Genomic DNA, 18,541 nt, shown 5'->3' on the forward strand with positions numbered 1-18,541 from the left:
TTAAGCATAAATTTGGTCCTCTATATAAATATTTGTACTGTAAAAAAAAAACCCTGCCATCTTTATTGAGTTTCATCAGATTTGAGGTTTGTCAGTAGTTAGTGTTGGAGTGTGTGTGTGTGTGTGTGTGAGTGTGATAGCTGTCTCGGAGGGATCTGGATTTCTCTCAGTTGTTACTCTGGTGAACAGGGTTTCAGATGCTCTTCCTCATGGTGTCTTCCTCTGTTTTCCTCCTGCGATTCCTGCATCTCTCTCTGTCTCTCTCTGTCTCTCTCTCTCTCTCTCTCTCTCTCTCTCTCTCTCTCTCTCTCTCTCTCTGTTCGGGTGTTGATGGGCAGTACTCTCAGCATGGCCTGGATGATAAAAAGGGTTGTAACCTCACTCCTCTGGAAGGTAAAGCGGTCTTTCTGCTGTCCTTCTTCTCGAGCTCTGTCTCTGTTTTCTCTCTCTGTTTTTTAACTGTTGTTCCTGCATTTCGGAAAACAACATTCGGATAACACTTATGGACCACAGCAGTTTCGTCCTCACCGAGGTCAAACCAACCTCAGAATAGAGCAAGACACGTTTGTCTCATTTTAAAAATATATATTTACTAAAATTAAAATTATTTTAGGAATTCTATATTAATAATTAAAAAAAAATAATGTTAAAATTAAACAATAAATAATAATAGTGTAATTCATATTATTAATAATCATTTTTATTTAATTTTTAGATTTTTTAATGCATTTTATTTTTCTTAAAAAAGTGATTATTAAATGTGTTCTGAGTATCGCTATGTATACGTGACATCATACTATCAGTATTGTTGGTGTTAACTAAAACTATAAAAAATATTTTTATTATATGGAAAAAGCTGAAATAAAGCAAATTACAAAAACTAACTGACTGAAAAAAAATAAGTTTGAAGTGCTAAAATGAATCAAATTAAAATTAAATATAAATTTAAAAAAACTACTGGGAAAAAAACTAAATTATTAAATCAGATTAAAATTAAAATGAAAACTGTAATTATATAAATATTACTAAAAGTTAAATTGAATACTGAAAATATAAAAATAGTGTATAAATAATAGTTTTATATATATATATATTTTATATTATATATACATTACAAAAAATTTAAATAATACTGAAACTATAAATATAACATGACAAAAATGCCAAACTGTCGTGACATCAGTGTTTCCCATAAGTCTCTGTGCTTTACTGGGTCCATCGGTGCTCTCAGAAACCCACTAACATCCAGCGCTCGGTCGAGTCGTGTGAGTGTTTCCTTGTTCAGCCCTCCCTCTGTAACCCGGGAGAGTGACCCGGGTCATGTGACTGTATCCTAGCCAATCAGGTTTGGATCATGACCTGCGAGGGGTTAAGCACCTGTCTGATGACAAGCACGGGATGACTGCAGGTGAGTCTGAGCTCAGAGATCGCAACATCAACAGAAACAGGGTCAAAGACCAGTTCTGAGTTCAAGACCAGCTACAAAATGTATTAAAAACAAATTATGTAATTTTATTACATTAGACTCAAGTGAACACACATTTTGTATAAATCATTTTGTTTTATATTCAAATAATATATATTTTAATGTTTATACTGTTGCAGTGGTCCAGCTAAAGATCATCTGTTCACAAGTTTTGAGTGTGTTTACAAACTGAGGGACTTTTAGTCATTAATCATAATAATCCACATTATATGTTTTACATTTAATTATTATTTTTAAATTAAAATTAGCAATTTAGATAATTTTTAATTTATATAATTGTATTATTATTTATATTGCTTAATGTATTATTGTGTTACATCTTAAAGCAATAATTATTATAATTATAATTATTATTAGTATTAATAATAATAATAATAATAATAATAGCAATACAATTAATTAATTATTATTAATAAAAAAACATTAATTTTAGTTTGAAAATCAGTGATTGTCACTTCATTCAACATCGAATCAGACCTTAAAAACTCAAGAGGAAATCCTATATTTAATTTTATGAATTAAAAAATATGAACGTTATTATTTATTAATGTATGGAATTTATAATGAAATTTAATGTATTCATATATTTCACTTTAAATCATTATTATCATTGTTATTATTAAATGTAATTCATGATTAATTATAATATTATTAATTATTTTAAAATATTAATTTCAGTTTGAATACTCAGTTTATTCAACAGTCTTTTGGTTCAGATGTTCACATTCGTTTCATCATCAACATCAGGTTGCATTTAGCAACGGTTTCCTGCAGTATCATGCAACATCAAAAAATGATTTGGAAATGAGAAATGACCTCTTTATTTCTCATTCATGATCTCATATTAATCAGATATACCTAAAACTGCAGTCTTTCATTGCTGCATCTCTGATGGCACAAAACACAATGATAAAAATGTTGTGTGTGTGTTTCTCAGGGAAGGATGACGTGTTGGACATCGAGGTCGATTCGTACATGCACTGCATCAGTGCGTTTGTGAAGCTGGCTCAGAGCGAACACGCTTTACTGACCCAGATCATCCCAGAACATCACCAGAAGAAGACCTTCGACTCGCTCATCCAGGTGAGGGCCGTGTGTGTGTGTGTGTGTTCAGTGTGTGTGTGTGTGATCACAGTGTTTGTCTCTGCAGCAAGCGCTGGATAATCTGAAGCTGGAGGGTGATAACATCGTCTCAGCGGCGCAGCGAGGCATCATGAGACACGATTACTCCTCTGTGCTGACCGTCTTCCCCATCCTGCGCCATCTCAAGCAGACCAAGCCAGACTTTGACTCCACGCTAAAGGTAGAGAGAGAACGAGAACGAGAATGAAAGGTCTTTTTGGCATTGGCGATGATGTCATATCCTGTGTTGCTGTGCAGGGAACGGCTGCCAGCACCAAGAACAAGCTCCCAGCTCTCATCACTTCTCTGGAGAGCACCGGAGCCAAAGCGCTGGAGGAGTTTGCTGACAGCATTAAAGTAATTGACTTTCTGATCTCACTGCTGGTTAAATAAATGTGTGTGTGTGTGTGTGTGTGTGACACAAATAAAAATGTTTAAAAAAAAATAATTCTTGAAACGTGATATCAGGTGCAGAATTATATTATTTTTTTTATTGTTTTTGTTTATTTTAAATGATTTATTATTTTTGTTATTATCAAAATAAATTGTAAATATTATTAATAATTTAAACATAGTTAATTACTATTTAATATATATTAATATATATATAATGTAATATTCATCATTGTAATTGTTTAATTATTTTTACTGTTGTATAATATTTATAATTACATGTGTTATTTTTATTAATAATGATACAAAATAATAGTTTTTTATTTATTTATTACATATTTAGATTATTATAAAATAATAAAATTTTTATATTTTTTATATTAGATGTATACACACTCATTTTAATCATTTTATTTATTAAATTAAATGCACAACCACTTCTAAAGAATTTATTTTAAATAATTCACATAATTTACATTTTCATAATTTGTTATATTTTGTGATATTTAGAATGAATGACTACATTTATTTTAATAACACTAATCACTTGAAATGAAATTATTTTCGTTTATATAAAATGTAAACCAATTACTTATTAATTTAAATGTCTTAATTATTGAGATTTAACTATTTTTAATGTTATATTATTTTTAATGATTAATTTTATTTAAAAAATAATAATAATTCAAAATTGGTCAATGTTTCATACATTTTGGTATACTATAAATATAACACATTTTATTATATTATAAAACCTAAGGGACATCCCTCATTACACTCACGTCGTTATATTAAAGATTAATGTAGTGTTCTGTCACGTGATGTTCTCTGCTCCAACAGAACGATCCGGATAAAGAGTACAACATGCCGAAAGACGGAACCGTCCACGAGCTCACGAGCAATGTAAGGTCACTGAGAGTAATACACACAGTGATGCTGATTGGTTTAAAGACAAATCTCTCTCTCTGATTGGTTCTCGTCAGGCCAGTCTGTTCCTGCAGCAGCTGATGGACTTCCAGGAGACAGCCGGAGCGATGCTGGCCTCTCGGGGTACAGCACAAACACTTCACAGATAGATCCAAGAGATTTACTGCCTTCAGAAATCAGAAAGAGTAGTAAATGTCTTGCGCTGCTGAGTTTTTCATCACATTCATGTTTAACACACCGTCCTCTCCCTCCTGTCTGCTTATATGTCATCTGTTTACATTTCCTGTGGTCTGCATTTCCTTTTCCTTTGGTTTTCCTGACAAGCGTTCAGCAGAGCGAACATGATCAGTGCTTAGAGCAAATTTAACCATTTTCAGCTTCTCTGCTGCTGTATTTTCTTCCTCCATCCTGCAGAGGGAGCTCTTAATAACAATCTTTAGTCCCTAAATAACCATATAAGTACCTTTGGCCTTCATTAGTGCTTAAACCTTATTTTTGTTGTTGGATCTGCTAAGAAGTTTTGCCTTGTGACCAAATGATCAGAATGTAATATTATACGGTACGTATTTTCATTTAATTCAATCATTTTACTATAATATTTTCTAAATGTATGTACAATTTTAAAGCATTATTATTATTATAAATATTAATAATTAAAATATTTAGTCTGAAATTAATATTATATTCATTATGTTCTATATATGCATTAATTGATATATGCATTTATTATAGTTAATATAATTTAATTATTACATTTCATTTTAAAATATTATTAGTATTATTTTTATTGCTGTAGTTGAAATGGTCTGTGATGATCTGAAAGTAAGATAATAAATATCATTTTAAAAAATATATATATAATATTTTTTACAAATTAATATTATTTCTTAAAATGATTACAATGAATTCTACTGTTAATAATTAAAATATTAAATCAGAAAGCAATGTGTTCTGTATGTTCGTTAATTTATCGGGTTTTTTTTATTTATTTTTTGTTCAGGACACATGTTCACAGCAGTGCATGCCACTCTGTAGCTCCTCCCACTGCTTCCTCGACCCCGCCCTCTCATCTCTGCTTGTCTGTCATTGGCTGGCTCTTAGTGGTGAAGCTCTTCACTAACAGAACTGTTTTAACTTCTCACTCTCTTTCTCTTGTTCTCTCTCTCTCTCTCTCTCTTCTGCTTTGCTTCTGTCCTGTAGTACTCGGGGACACTTACAGTATTCCTTTAGACCCCGAGGTAAGCAGACGAAACAGAGACTTTACAGACGTGAAACCAGAGCTGACACCATTCACTGTGCTAACACATGTCGTCGATACATAATGTACTGGAGAATAACTTTTACAAACATGTTTCACTCTGAAATACTTCAAATTATAGAAGTATAGTGAACAGATTTCCTGTTTTGACCCCAGATGCAGAATTTTATTATTAATTCATTTATAGCATTTTTATATTCTTATTCTTATTATTCTTATTATTATTATATTAATATTTATAATATTTGTATATTATTTAATGTTGTTTTATGCATTGCTGTTGTATTATTACTATTATTATTATTGAATATAATAAAAATAAATTCATATATATATATATATATATATATATATATATATATATATATATATATATATATATATATATTAATTCATATTTAATTTGTTTTTATTACTATTACTATAATTATAAATAATAGTAATATTATAATTCTTCTAGATCATTTAAATTATTTAAAATATATTTTTAAATTTAATATAAAATTTAAATAATATTTATTTGAAATAAAATGTGGAGTGTTCCAGAGTGAAACTGGCATTATACATTTTCGTTATTATTTAGTAATATTATATAATCTTAAAATCTAAATGTAGTTAAATGAACTGAACTCATAGACATGCATATGTTTATAAAAGACTTACAAGCTTTAAAAAATGATTTTCTGATGGTTTTACTTGTGCTCCGTTAAATATTCTGTCTATAGAAAGTCTCATCTCATGATATTGGCTCTGAGCTCTTCATAACATCGCATGCAGACAGCAGGATATGAAACAATCTTCAGACGTCAGAATCTCTGTTCCTCTCGTAGAGCTATAGATTATTCTAGCATAGTACCGGAGCTGTCTATTATTACATCTAAACATAGAGTTTATGAGTTTATTATATTCAGAATGGCTCAGACAGAATAAAGTAAGAGTGTATTGTATATTAAACTAATGAAACGTCTCCGTTCTTGTCTTTAGAGAGCAGCGCGTCCGCCAGCAGCTACAGTTCAGAGTTCAGCCGGAGACTCCTGAGCACTTACATCTGTAAGACACACACACACACACACAACAGTTTATGAGTAATACTAGAATATCACAGGTTGTGTTTGGAATCAATGATGCTAGGTTCATTAAGAGGGAATCCGCTGTGTTTGCAGATAAAGTTCTCGGTAACCTGCAGCTGAATCTGTCCAACAAAGCGAAAGTGTACGAAGATCCGGCCCTGGGCGCCATCTTCCTTCACAACAACTACAACTACATCCTCAAATCCCTGGAGAAGTGAGTGCATTCACACTCTTCATGTGGACTGATTCAGAACATCAGAGTTCAGTTCACTGACCAATCAGAGACTAGAGCACGCTTACACACTCAGTACTGGCCAATCAGAAGACAGCTCTCCACATAATCACTCCCCTTATTTCCTCATTGAATATTTTGGTCATATTAAAAAAGTGAAGTTATAGAGGTCAAGTGTGGTGTGTTTTCTGTTGTCGAGGTCTGAGCTGATTCAGCTGGTCGCTGTGACCCATGAGAAGGTGGAGGAATCGTACCGAGAGCTGATCGAGCAGGAGATCCAGAACTACCAGGAGAGGTAAAACCAGAAGATACAGACACAAGAGCCGTCCTGTGATCAATCAGTGAATGACCTTCTGACCTTCTGACCTCCACTCAGCCACAGCTGGAAGAAGGTCACAGTGCATCTGGCAGAGAGAAACATCCCAGCATTCCAGCCTGGAACCAAAGTGAGATCGTCACACAGATACAGACACAAACACACAGACACAAACATACTCACTCTCACACACACACACACACACACACACACACAAACACAGACACACACACAGAAACAAAAACACACAGACACACACACACACACACTCACTTACTCACACACATACACATACACACACACACACACACACACACACACAAGTACACACTCACTCTCACACACACACACACACACACACAAACACACTCACTCACACACACACACACTCACTCACACACACACACACACACACACACACTCACTCACTTACTCACACACTCGCTCACTCACACAGACACACACACCCACAAAAACAAACTCACTCACTCACTCACACACACACACACACACACAAAAACAAACTCACTCACTCACTCACACACACACTCACTCACTCACACACACACTCACACACACACACACACACACAAAAACAAACACACTCACTCACTCACTCACACACACACACACACACAAAAACAAACACACTCACTCACTCACACACACACACACACACACACACACACACTCACACACACACACACAGAGAGACACGCACACATGTACCAGACCAGAAATTGACTTGAGTTAGATTTTATTTTCTGTTTTTATTTGAATTTGAGTTATTTAATTGTTTTGTTGTGATTTTGTCATGTTTATAAAAAAAAATCTTTAAATCTCTTACTAGTTTTACATTTTAATTTATTTATTTTAAAGTATTTAACTGTTTTAGGAATATTTTGAATGACATTGTGTTTTTATATTTAATATTTTCTGTTTTCACTTTTGTTAAAGCTTTTATTAACACTAACTTTGTTGTTTTTTTGTTGATTTAATTCAGTTTATTTTTTAAATGTATGACATTTTTATTTATTTATGCTATTATAGTTAAGCAAATCAAAAATTAAATAAATCTTTACAATATTTTATGTTAGTTTAAGTGTATTTTTTCCAAGTAACTCTCTGGTGTTTGCGTTCATGTAGCTCAAAGACAAGGAACGACAGATCATCAAAGACAAATTCAAGGTGAGAGACATTCGTGCATCTTCTGTAACAATCACTGAATTCATCCCGACTTTATTCTTTATAAGAGTCATGTTCAGATGTGAGTCTCAAATATGATCATCAGGTTTTTTCCTCTTTATTCTCATTATATCAGACTATATGAGCCATAAAGCCTGATGGGTCAAATCCGATACGAGCAGACCAGTCTTTGTGTTGTGTGTGTGTGTGTGTGTGTGCAGGGTTTTAACGAGGGTCTGGAGGAGCTGTGTAAGATCCAGCAGGGCTGGGCGGTTCCTGATAAAGAGCAGCGGGATGCCATCCGCCAGGCTCAGAAGAGAGAGGTTTCAGAGGCGTATAGAGCCTTCCTCCAGCGGTGCGACATACACACACACTTACACACACATCATCAGGTCCTTTTTCAGTGTAATGAACACCTTTATATGCTTTTACAGATGCGCAAACATTTCATTCACCAAATATCCAGAGAAATATCTCCGATACTCAGCGGAGCAGGTGGAGGAGATGATTGACAAGCTCTTCGACACGTCTGCCTAGGCCACGCCCACTCTGTCTCCATAGCCACGCCTCTGCTTCAACACACACATCACAACGTCTAACGTCTCTGTTTATTTTTGCTTGCTTTTTGTATGAATGTATTTATGTATATGTTTTATTGGGAGTTAACTGCAGTAAATAAAGAGAATTCAGCTTCTTCAGTTCAGTTTCCTGTAATATTTTCAGGTTCTGTGTTTGTAAAACACAGATACAAACATGCACGACACACACACGTGTAAAGTGCAATAAAAACTGTCCTAAATTTCACAATGATGATGAATAATAATGAATAGAATCATTGTAATTTTTCATTATTATATTGTTTTTATATGTAATAATTATAAATATAATCATTATTTTATATATTATTTATTTTATATTCGTTTTAAACTATATATATATAATTGTTTTATGTAATATTTTCATTATGTATGTATTTATATATATATATATATACATACATACATATATACAGTATTTTTTATAAAACTTATATTTTAAATTATATATTTATTTTTTAAGTGTAAATGTGGATTTTTTTAAAATACTGTATTTTATTATTCTAATTTTTTATAATTTAATAGTTGGATGGATGGATTGATGCTATGGAACTAACTTAATTTGTTTTGGTGATTTTTACTGAAGTTATTTCTCAAATTCATGCATCTGTCGAGAATCACATTAACTATCAATATCTTCTAATAACGACAAACAAAACCAGTGTTTGGTCTTGTAAAACCCTTCAAACAGATGATGTAGTTGCACCACCATCCTGTTTGTTTGGTGTCCATCAGAGATGATTAACGCCGCTCTGCATCCGCTCAGTCAGTCGGGCGTGGAGCTCCATTTTTAACCCTCACGTTTTCAAAAGCCTTAATCAGTGACCTAAAATCAGCCCGGAGTCTGAGATGACGCCTTCACGCCGCTATAAACACAGAAGCTGAATCAATGTGTCAAACCTGCTGAATCATATCTGAACATTCCCGAATATGATGAGCTATCGACCAACACCTACAGCAATTACTCATCAATTATTCTTAAATCCAATGGAAATGAAGGCCTGGAAGCTGAAGTGTGTGTGTTTATTGTGTATTGTTAGCACACAGCTGGATGTTTCAGAATGAGGAAGCGTGAAACTGATTTCACTGTTTGCCCACGTGTGTCTCCTCTGGTGGGCGTCTGCGTCTGGGTTTTGGAGAAGAAGCTTGTTCGCTGCCCAGAAGCGAGGCTTAGTGACCCAGACTGAGATTAACGCTTTCAGACTATGACTACAGGTCATGCTTTATCATTTTACTGAGGAACAGTGAATGTAAAGCTTCTGGAAACAAATGCTCCTCAAAAGATTTGAGACTCTAAAACATGATTGATGGAGAATCAAGTAAAGCTGAGCTGCTTCAGTCCAGGAAGAGTTCACCTGGAGATATTACTGACCTTATTCTGACCTTTACTTGATCAGAATCACTCAAGATCTGACACCAGAAGCTCCAGCTGAAGCTAGATGTTTATACAATTGCACTAAAAGACAACTAACTTATTAAAAACGTATGAACTGTCAATCGGACGACAGAATGCATGGAGCAGATTGTGCACAACAGAAAAGTTTTGATCATGATGATCATTTAGAGACAAATGAATAGGGTTAAAAGAGAAGTGTTGACAGAAGAAGGAGAATTCCAGGATGAGGGAATCGAGGAATTCAAAGCCATTTTGAATCATGATTGTGATTCACTGATCTAGTTTCAGTTCAGCAGCACGTGTGTTTTTCCTCACAGACGGATAAACTCCCCCAACACAAGCGAGTCTGTTCCTGCAGCCAATCACAGCACACTAGACTCTCTATATACAGTATATAGGGAGTGTTTAAAGCCTTCAGTGGGATGCAGAGCGACACACACCAGACCTGATCTGATCTGAACACACATTCAGGTGAGTTAGGCTCTTACTACTGATTAAAGACTTAATGCATGATTGTGAACGGATTTAAAATTAATCTATGCATGCAGATAGATGATATGTAATGTCCTACAGCATGCAACTGTCTCCTAAAGTTCAGTCCGAGTTTGTTTGTTGAGATCTCTTCTGAAACTCTCGAGGAGAGGAACATCTCAGTCTCACTGCCGTCTAGGAAAACTATGATAAACATGTCATCTGTGATATTTCTGATCCTGTGGGTGTGGAACTGCTCTGTCTGATCCTGAGTCCAGGAAAAGTCATGTTTGTTTAGAGTCATATCTGGATTAAAGTCTCGTCTCGAGTGTGCTTTCAATTTGACACTGTATTTTCAAACTATACTCGGATTACGGATTTATTTAGAGATTTATTTATTCTTGAATTTTTGTGAGAATTTCTCATTTAAGGTAATGAATGTGCAAAGTGGTGTTTTGGAAAGGCTGAACATATTTTACGTTTGCTTTAGAGGTAATATTTTGGTTTAAATGCAGTTTGCCAAAAAATCAAGCAGAGAGTAAAAAAAGGTGAAAAAATTAAAGAAAAACTCAAAAGCTTAAAAAGGAAACACATGAGAAACTTTGAAATTTAAAACACAATGTTTACTCAAAATTAAGACTCCTCTTCTGCATTTAGTTGAACTTCACACTTAAAATTCTCTCAAAGGTTTGTTAGTTATTGGGTTTTTAACTGAAAAGAAATTTTTGAAACCCATTTTATCCTAACAATGGTTGGAGAAAAAAGACCACAAAAAGACAGAGAAAATACAAATACGCTAAGTTCGAATAATTTCATATACTTTTCATACCTGCTGTTATTTGCACCTCAATACAGGTTAAGTTAGTTTTTAATATTTTGTATTTATATGTAGGTCAAATTGACCTGGAACACAATAAAAATAACACTATAAAAATAGAAGCGAACTGTTACATTTCTCATATGTATTTTTAGTCTCTATCAAGCTACATCAGAGGTTTTCTGTTTTCAAAATGCTGCTGATTTTTAGCAAATTGCATAGAAACGAAAGTGGTTCACGTTACCCCTCAGCACAGACGCTGACCCAGTTTTTGAACACAAATCCAGGGTTAATTAAAAATGCACTTGTTACAGGTTTCATCGTTCAGAGAAGAAGCAGAAATGACTGGGGTTTGCCTTCTGAGACTGATTCTAGCTGTAGCAGCTCTCACGGTTTGTGTAAGTGTGCTTCAAACTTAACTCGCTTCCTTTTAGAGCATGCTTTTAATTATAGAACAGAGAAAATGATAATAATTCATCCTTGTTTTGTTTGTTTTGACCAACAGAGAGCCCAGCGCAGACTCTCTCCCAGCGGTTTATATGAGAAATCAGGTACAGAAACTTTGTCTGCAGTCTTTATTTTCCAGCAGATTACTTGCAAATTATAGTCCGAATGACTGATTCGGATAAACTTAAGATTACTTATGAACTAACACGTGACATATGAACTGACACATTGATTTAAATAGGAAAGACTTCTACCATATTGGCATACAAATACATAGAAGAAAGAAAATATATTAAATTTGTTGGTTTTTCAACATCAAGTGCATTAAATATTACATTACATCAAGGTTTCCCAAACTGGGGTTCGTTAGGGAAATGCACGGGGTCTCTGAATTTAATGAAAAGCTAATAATTCAGTAAATCCTAAAAAAAAAAAAAAAAAATAACAACAATTAGAATAAAATATCTACTACACATTTTTTTTTGGGGGGGGGGGCATTTTTTTGTTTACCTGCATGTCATGTGAGTATTAAACAATGTCAGAGAACCGTGAACATGCAAATTATTAATTAATTATGAATTATTTATTGCTATTGAGTGACAAACATGTAATACAAAAGTATCTGTAGTCTGATTATGAGTACCGTATTTTCCAGACTATAAGTCGCACTTTTTTTCATAGTTTGACTGGTCCTGTGACTTATAGTCACGTGGGACCTTTTTATCAAAATTAATTTGACATGAACCGAGAGAAATGAACCAAGAGAAATGAACCAAGTTGAAACATTACTGTCTCTAGCCACGAGAGGGCGCTCTATGCTGCTCAATGCCCCTGTAGTCTACACTGAAGACATAGAGCGCCCTCTCGCGGCTGGAGACGGTAATGTTTTCTCTTGGTTCTAAATAAATGTGACTTACAGTCCAGTACAACTTAAACATGTTTTTTTCCTCATCTTGACGTATTTTTGGACTGATGTGACTTATACTCAGGTGCGACTTATAGTCCGAAAAATACGGTATTTTAAGATGTGATATAATTTAATGAAGTACTTCTGTTTTGGAATCCCTGTAATCAGATCTCATGTTGATAATAATCATTTCCTCTGATCAGGTCTTGTGTGTCTGAATGGAGGGACGTCGGTCTTGTCTCCGTCGGGGCGTCACATGCTCTGTTTCTGTCCTGATGGCTTTAGCGGCTCCAGCTGTGAAAGAGGTGCGCATCTCTCACATGTGTTTATTATCTTTAACTGGTGTTTGCATGCATTCATATTCATTTATGATGTTTTGCGACAGATGAATCCGTCTCCTGCTTTGACGGGATGGGTCTGCACTACAGAGGTAGCGTGTCCAAATCAGAGAGTGGGCGGGAATGTCTGGAATGGGATCCAGAGAGTGTGCGGGAAATTGGAGCCTATCCCAAGAATCTTGGCCCGGGACGACACAACCACTGCAGGCGAGTTACTGACTGATGAGAACCAGCAGACACTGCAGAGCCCAGACTTGCCCGGGTATCTGTTACTAGGAGTTCCCTAGAGACCATCGATCAGTTGAAAAGCTGAAAAATACAAAATCAACATGCGTTTGTCCTGAAGGGATGGATATGAATAGAATAAGAAAGCTGGTGTGATGTTATGGAGCTCAGTTTATGAGCGGATCTCACGAATGATTTCAGGAACATGTGTTGGGCATAATTCACCTGGAAGTTAAATATATATATATATATATATATATATATATATATATATATATATATATATATATAGAAATTACATTTTGTGAAAACATATATTCAATCTAAAATTTAATTTTAGTTTAATTTTAACATATAAATGAAATTATAATATATATATTATAATTTCATTTATATGTTAAAATTAAACTACAATTAAATTTTAGATAGAATTTATGTTTTCACAAAATGTAATTTTTTAAAAAGCTATTATTAATCAAATATTTATTTTGGAATGTTGATTAATAGCCTGACTGTATAAATAAATAATCTTTAATAATTTTATATCATAAAAAAAATAATTTTGCTTAACAAATTAAGCTTTATGGATGATTTATTTATTTTATTTTTTATTTTTTTTGCATTGACAATTAAGCACATTTAGTTACCGCAATAACATTTATTTATATTTTACTGTAAATCCATACCGTTATACGGTTATTAATTATTTTACATTTATTCAAGTTATAAAAAAGTTTTTAATAACATTTTTCGATCATTAGTTATTAATACTTAAATCAATGTAAAACTAAAAAAATAGTTAGAATTAACATTAATTAAAAATAAATTGTAGCCTACATACACTACATACAGTTTATATTTTACAGTATGAGAATGTATTTATTTATTTTCATTCCGGGGTGAATTATGACTCATTTTATTGCACATTTTATTGCCAGGATTTGTGACGTTCCCTCTTATTCTCAAACTTGCAACAAAACACACCTTGCACAACTGTCTGAGCCTGTGCTCAGTCTTTCAGGTTCTAGTGTGATCTCTATGTGCTGTTTATTCTCTTATCCTGTCAGCTACATCCATCATAACACACACATGTTATAACTTCAACAGAAACCCAGACTACAGCAGCAAACCGTGGTGTTACGTACGGACCGGGTCTAGGATCGTGAAAGAGGACTGCGATATTCCACGATGTGCAAAAGATCACGGTTTGACTCCGTCCTTTTTATTGTTAATGTAATATTACGAAATATCTGACATATATGAAATGGTTAGATGCAGGTTGATGTGCATCATTGTGGAGCGTCTGCTGTTTGATTGACAGGCTGAACTGTGCTTCATCCAATAGGCTGGCAGTGTGGCCAGAGGGAGGAGCGGAACATGAAGGTTGTGGGCGGGGCTCTGAGCGCCGTGGAGCGTCACCCGTGGATGGCGGCGGTGTTCAGCAGGAGCGCGCGCGGGAGAGCGTTCACCTGCGGCGGGAGTCTCATCTCGCCCTGCTGGGTCCTCACGGCCGCGCACTGCTTCCCCGACGGGTCGGTACAAACCAACCGGACAGAGAGAAGAAACTGCAGACGGGTCAATGCGTTCCCATGTGAAATATAATAATAATAACAATTCGTGAAGAAAATATATAGCCTATTACAGTAGTAAAAAAATAATAATAATGCGTTCCCCCAAAAAACTTTATTTTATTTATTTTTTTCTTGAGTGAATTTTTGAATGCTAACGTAAAAAGTTATGAAAAGGGAAGAAAAATCTAATTTCCGTTATTTTGCGTTCTCAAGGGATCGCAAAAGTTCCGGTAGATGGTAATAATAGGGAAAATTAGATTTCAGGCTTTTGCATTATATGTTGCCTTCCACAGAGAAATCTTGCGTTTTTCTGTTCGCTCGCAAAAGTTTTATGAGAAAAACAGTGTTTTTTTTTTTTTTTTTTTTTTTTTTTTTTTTTTTTATGGGAACGAAAAAGTTCTGGTGATGAAAAAAATATATATATATAAATTCCCCGAAACATTTTTTGCAAGGAAATAAATATTTTCTTGTGATGGGGGAAAAAAAACATCGGACAAAAATGGAAAGAGATTAGATTAGATTAGATTCCAAAGCTTTTACAATCATTTGCAAACTTTTGTGTTCTCTTTAGAAACTGTGCGAAGGTTCTGGTGATGGGGAAAAAAATGAGATGGTTGAAAAAAAAAAATTAAATTTAAATTTATTCCTTTATTAGGGCCTTCCTGATGAATGCAGTTCGATTAAATTTATGAATAAATGAGAAGCATGGGAAATGGATTGGAAGGAAAAAAGCATGCATGGATGTGTTTTTGGAAATATATTTACACATGTATCGGTTCTTGTTTGTTTTCAGCACGAAGACTAGCCTCCATAAACTCTCAGTATTTGTGGGGAAGAACGCCATCAATGAGACGGATGCTCAGAGAGAGCAGGAGCTCAGGGTCTCCGAGCTCTTCATCCATGAACACTTCGACAACACAGACGGCAACTACAACAACGACATCGGTAATACTGACTGAGAACTAACTCTGATAAACACCTAACACATCAAGTAGCTCAAAAACAAGTAGCTTTATGAGTTTGGTTATGCATCTTTAACTTCTGATTGACTGCTCTGTGTTCAGCGCTGTTGAAGATCCGCAGTCCTGACGGTCGCTGTGCGAAAGAGTCCAGTTCAGTCAAGACGGTCTGCATCCCTGAGGTGCATCAGTCACTCAGTGTTGGGACGTCCTGTGAGGTCACTGGATACGGCAGAGAACAAGAAGGTAATCAGCAGAGTTTGTGTTGAGAGTGTGTTTGCTCTGTTTGTGCTAATGAACGGTTCAGTCATTGTGTGTGTGTGTGTGTGTGTGTGTTGTAGGGTTGTGGTATTACTCTCAGTATCTCAGAGAAGCAAAGCTCAAGCTGCTGTCCCAGGACGTGTGTTCGAGTAAAGAATATTATGGCAGCATGATCACAGACAACATGTTTGTGTGCCGGGAGTCCTGACTGGAGCGCGGACGCGTGTAAGGTGAGCCGGAAACCACTTATTTAACAACACTGATCCTTATTCAATCCAGTTTTCCAATTTGACATGTATTCATTAAGCTGGTGTCTCATTACTCTTCTAAAGCAATAAAGGCTTAAACCCAATGCATGAAATTGTACGTATTATAAAAGCTCATACAAACACAAATTGTCTTCCCAACTCATTTGACAGTTTACAGCTTTTTTTATTATTATTTTGGATCTGCAAACCTGAAAAAAACACACACACACACACAAAAACAAGAAGGTGAATTTACTCAATTTTTATTTTGCAAGTTTTTGCACAGATATTTTTAAGTAAATTTCACACATGTGAAAAGTGTTTGAGTATGAATGGGTCATTTTGAGTAGAAATAAACTTGAGATGTCACAAAACAGTATGTTACTAAACCTAACATCAGAAGCAACCATAAAACAAAAACGGTGAAAACTTTTACATTTTTTTTATTATTCATGCCCCAGTGCATGATGGGATCATAACTTTGATATTTACTTGACGAATGTAAACTTAACAGATGGTTCCAAGTAACATATACTTATGTGTTCCAACTTCCAACTTTCCAACTTAACTAAATTATTTAATGTAGAAATTAAATTGTTTTTTATGTATTATGTATTAAATCAATTTTGTTTACCTATTTTAGCATATCATTGGTATTAAACCCTTTAATCTATCTATCTGTCTGTCTATTGATTGATTGATATTTTTATTAATTTACTATTTTTAGATTTGTTGTTATTTTTCATTACATTTAAAAAAATATATATTCTTCCAGGGCATTATCCATAAATTTTTTAATTTGTAAAAGTACAGGTAAAACACTGAAAAAAAAAAAAAAATATATATATATATATATATATATATATATATATATATATATATATATATACATGTAGTAATAATTAAAAAATACAGCAAATTCCTTACTATTAATACAATGCACTGAAAAAAAAAATTCATTGGGAATTTACAAAAAAAAAAAAATTATGGTAAGTGGTTGCAAACAATTTATTTTGTAAAAAATTTTGCAATAATTTATTTGATTAACTTTCAGCAAATTTAAATGTATTTAAATGTAGCTAAAATAAATTGATTGCAACCACTTATGTAGTAAATTCAATGAATTGTTCCCTCTTTTTTCAGATTATTATGTTTTTTTTACAGGCTGCATGTAAAATGATTGCACATTATTATCACTGGGAAGCATGAAAAGTGTCAGGCTGATGCGTCTGTTCTTCTGGGTGTTTCAGGGTGACTCCGGTGGGCCGCTGGTGTGTCGTGTGCGTGACCGTGTGTTTCTGTTCGGTGTGGTGAGTTGGGGAGAGGGATGTTCCAGACAGTCCCGTCCTGGAGTTTATACTAAAGTCAGCAACTATTACAACTGGATCCTGGAGAAAACCGGCCTGCCGTCACTCAGCTGAGAACAGGAGCTCACCTGCCCTCATTCAACACATAAAGAACATGAACGAACGACTGCAGACGAGTCGTGCTCAAACTCAGTTACTCATCAATCATTCTTACCTTCCAGTCTAAAGCCAAGATATAACCGCAGCTCAAAGGACCTCTCTCAGTGTGGAAAAAGTTTGTGAAACTATAGTTTTGCATTGGTATTCAAATAGTGTTTTCACTTTGTTTTTATCATTTTATATTGCTGTGTAACTATCAATGAAAAAAGACTATTATTAGGCCAGTAAACAAGTACTGTGTACATTCTGAGTAAATGTTGTGTAAAAAGTGTTTGCATAATATGTGTGTATGCATATATATTTATGTATGTATTTCCTAATAATAAATGAATTTTACATAAGATGATTTGATAAGATTTTTGTAGTGTTATGATGAGCACATGTCACATATTTATGCATATTTAATCTCCTTGAGTAATATTAAGGGTCAAAACTAACTTGCAACATGCATAATTTGACCATAAAATCACTGCAGTTCACCCAGATTCACACACGTACTATCAATGCTATTATACACTATCATAGTAAAACAATGAGGTCAAATGTGTGTAAAATATGAGTATGACTAAGTCCGGATCATCGTAACAGCTGTGTGTGTAATTTCAGAGCAGCTGCCGAGTGGAAAAGCTGCTTTACCCACAGGATGAAGTCATCGGGTCAAAGGTCAGACTGACTCACAGATGGAGTCACTCATACAAACCATGCCACTGCACCGTTAGGTCTTGTTTTATGTTATAACGAATATTATGTACGTTTGATTTTCCAATAACTTCCAAATAATTTTCTATTGCCATAGATGCAATTCCTAAAAGACTTTAAGTTACTTTAACTCTGCATCCTTCATCACATA

At 34.3% G+C, this 18,541-nt stretch overlaps 2 protein-coding genes across 2 annotated transcripts in view; both read left to right on the top strand.

The window, feature by feature from the left end:
* The window catches only part of LOC113055788 (exocyst complex component 7-like), a 13,106-nt gene extending 4,419 nt beyond the window's left edge, over nt 1-8,687 (top strand). Inside the window, exons 7-18 of the mRNA XM_026222153.1 lie at nt 2,424-2,569; nt 2,637-2,789; nt 2,867-2,965; nt 3,842-3,904; nt 3,985-4,051; nt 6,171-6,236; nt 6,350-6,470; nt 6,688-6,783; nt 6,865-6,934; nt 7,951-7,992; nt 8,211-8,344; nt 8,424-8,687. Coding sequence (XP_026077938.1) covers nt 2,424-2,569; nt 2,637-2,789; nt 2,867-2,965; nt 3,842-3,904; nt 3,985-4,051; nt 6,171-6,236; nt 6,350-6,470; nt 6,688-6,783; nt 6,865-6,934; nt 7,951-7,992; nt 8,211-8,344; nt 8,424-8,526 — 1,160 coding nt within the window. The 3' untranslated portion in view covers nt 8,527-8,687. The remainder of the gene's footprint in view (nt 1-2,423; nt 2,570-2,636; nt 2,790-2,866; nt 2,966-3,841; nt 3,905-3,984; nt 4,052-6,170; nt 6,237-6,349; nt 6,471-6,687; nt 6,784-6,864; nt 6,935-7,950; nt 7,993-8,210; nt 8,345-8,423) is intronic.
* A 1,711-nt stretch (nt 8,688-10,398) lies between these two features.
* On the top strand, nt 10,399-18,000 carry LOC113055804 (urokinase-type plasminogen activator-like). The gene is given in 12 exon segments (XM_026222168.1): nt 10,399-10,452; nt 11,584-11,667; nt 11,775-11,820; nt 12,827-12,928; nt 13,009-13,168; nt 14,294-14,391; nt 14,532-14,718; nt 15,551-15,702; nt 15,822-15,962; nt 16,058-16,164; nt 16,166-16,207; nt 17,476-18,000. Coding segments are annotated over 11 exon segments (1,263 nt in total). The 5' UTR covers nt 10,399-10,452; nt 11,584-11,610; the 3' UTR covers nt 17,647-18,000.
* The last annotated feature ends 541 nt before the right edge of the window (nt 18,001-18,541 follow it).

The sequence above is a fragment of the Carassius auratus genome, chromosome 37 (assembly GCF_003368295.1).
Source record: "Carassius auratus strain Wakin chromosome 37, ASM336829v1, whole genome shotgun sequence".
NCBI lineage: Eukaryota > Metazoa > Chordata > Actinopteri > Cypriniformes > Cyprinidae > Carassius > Carassius auratus.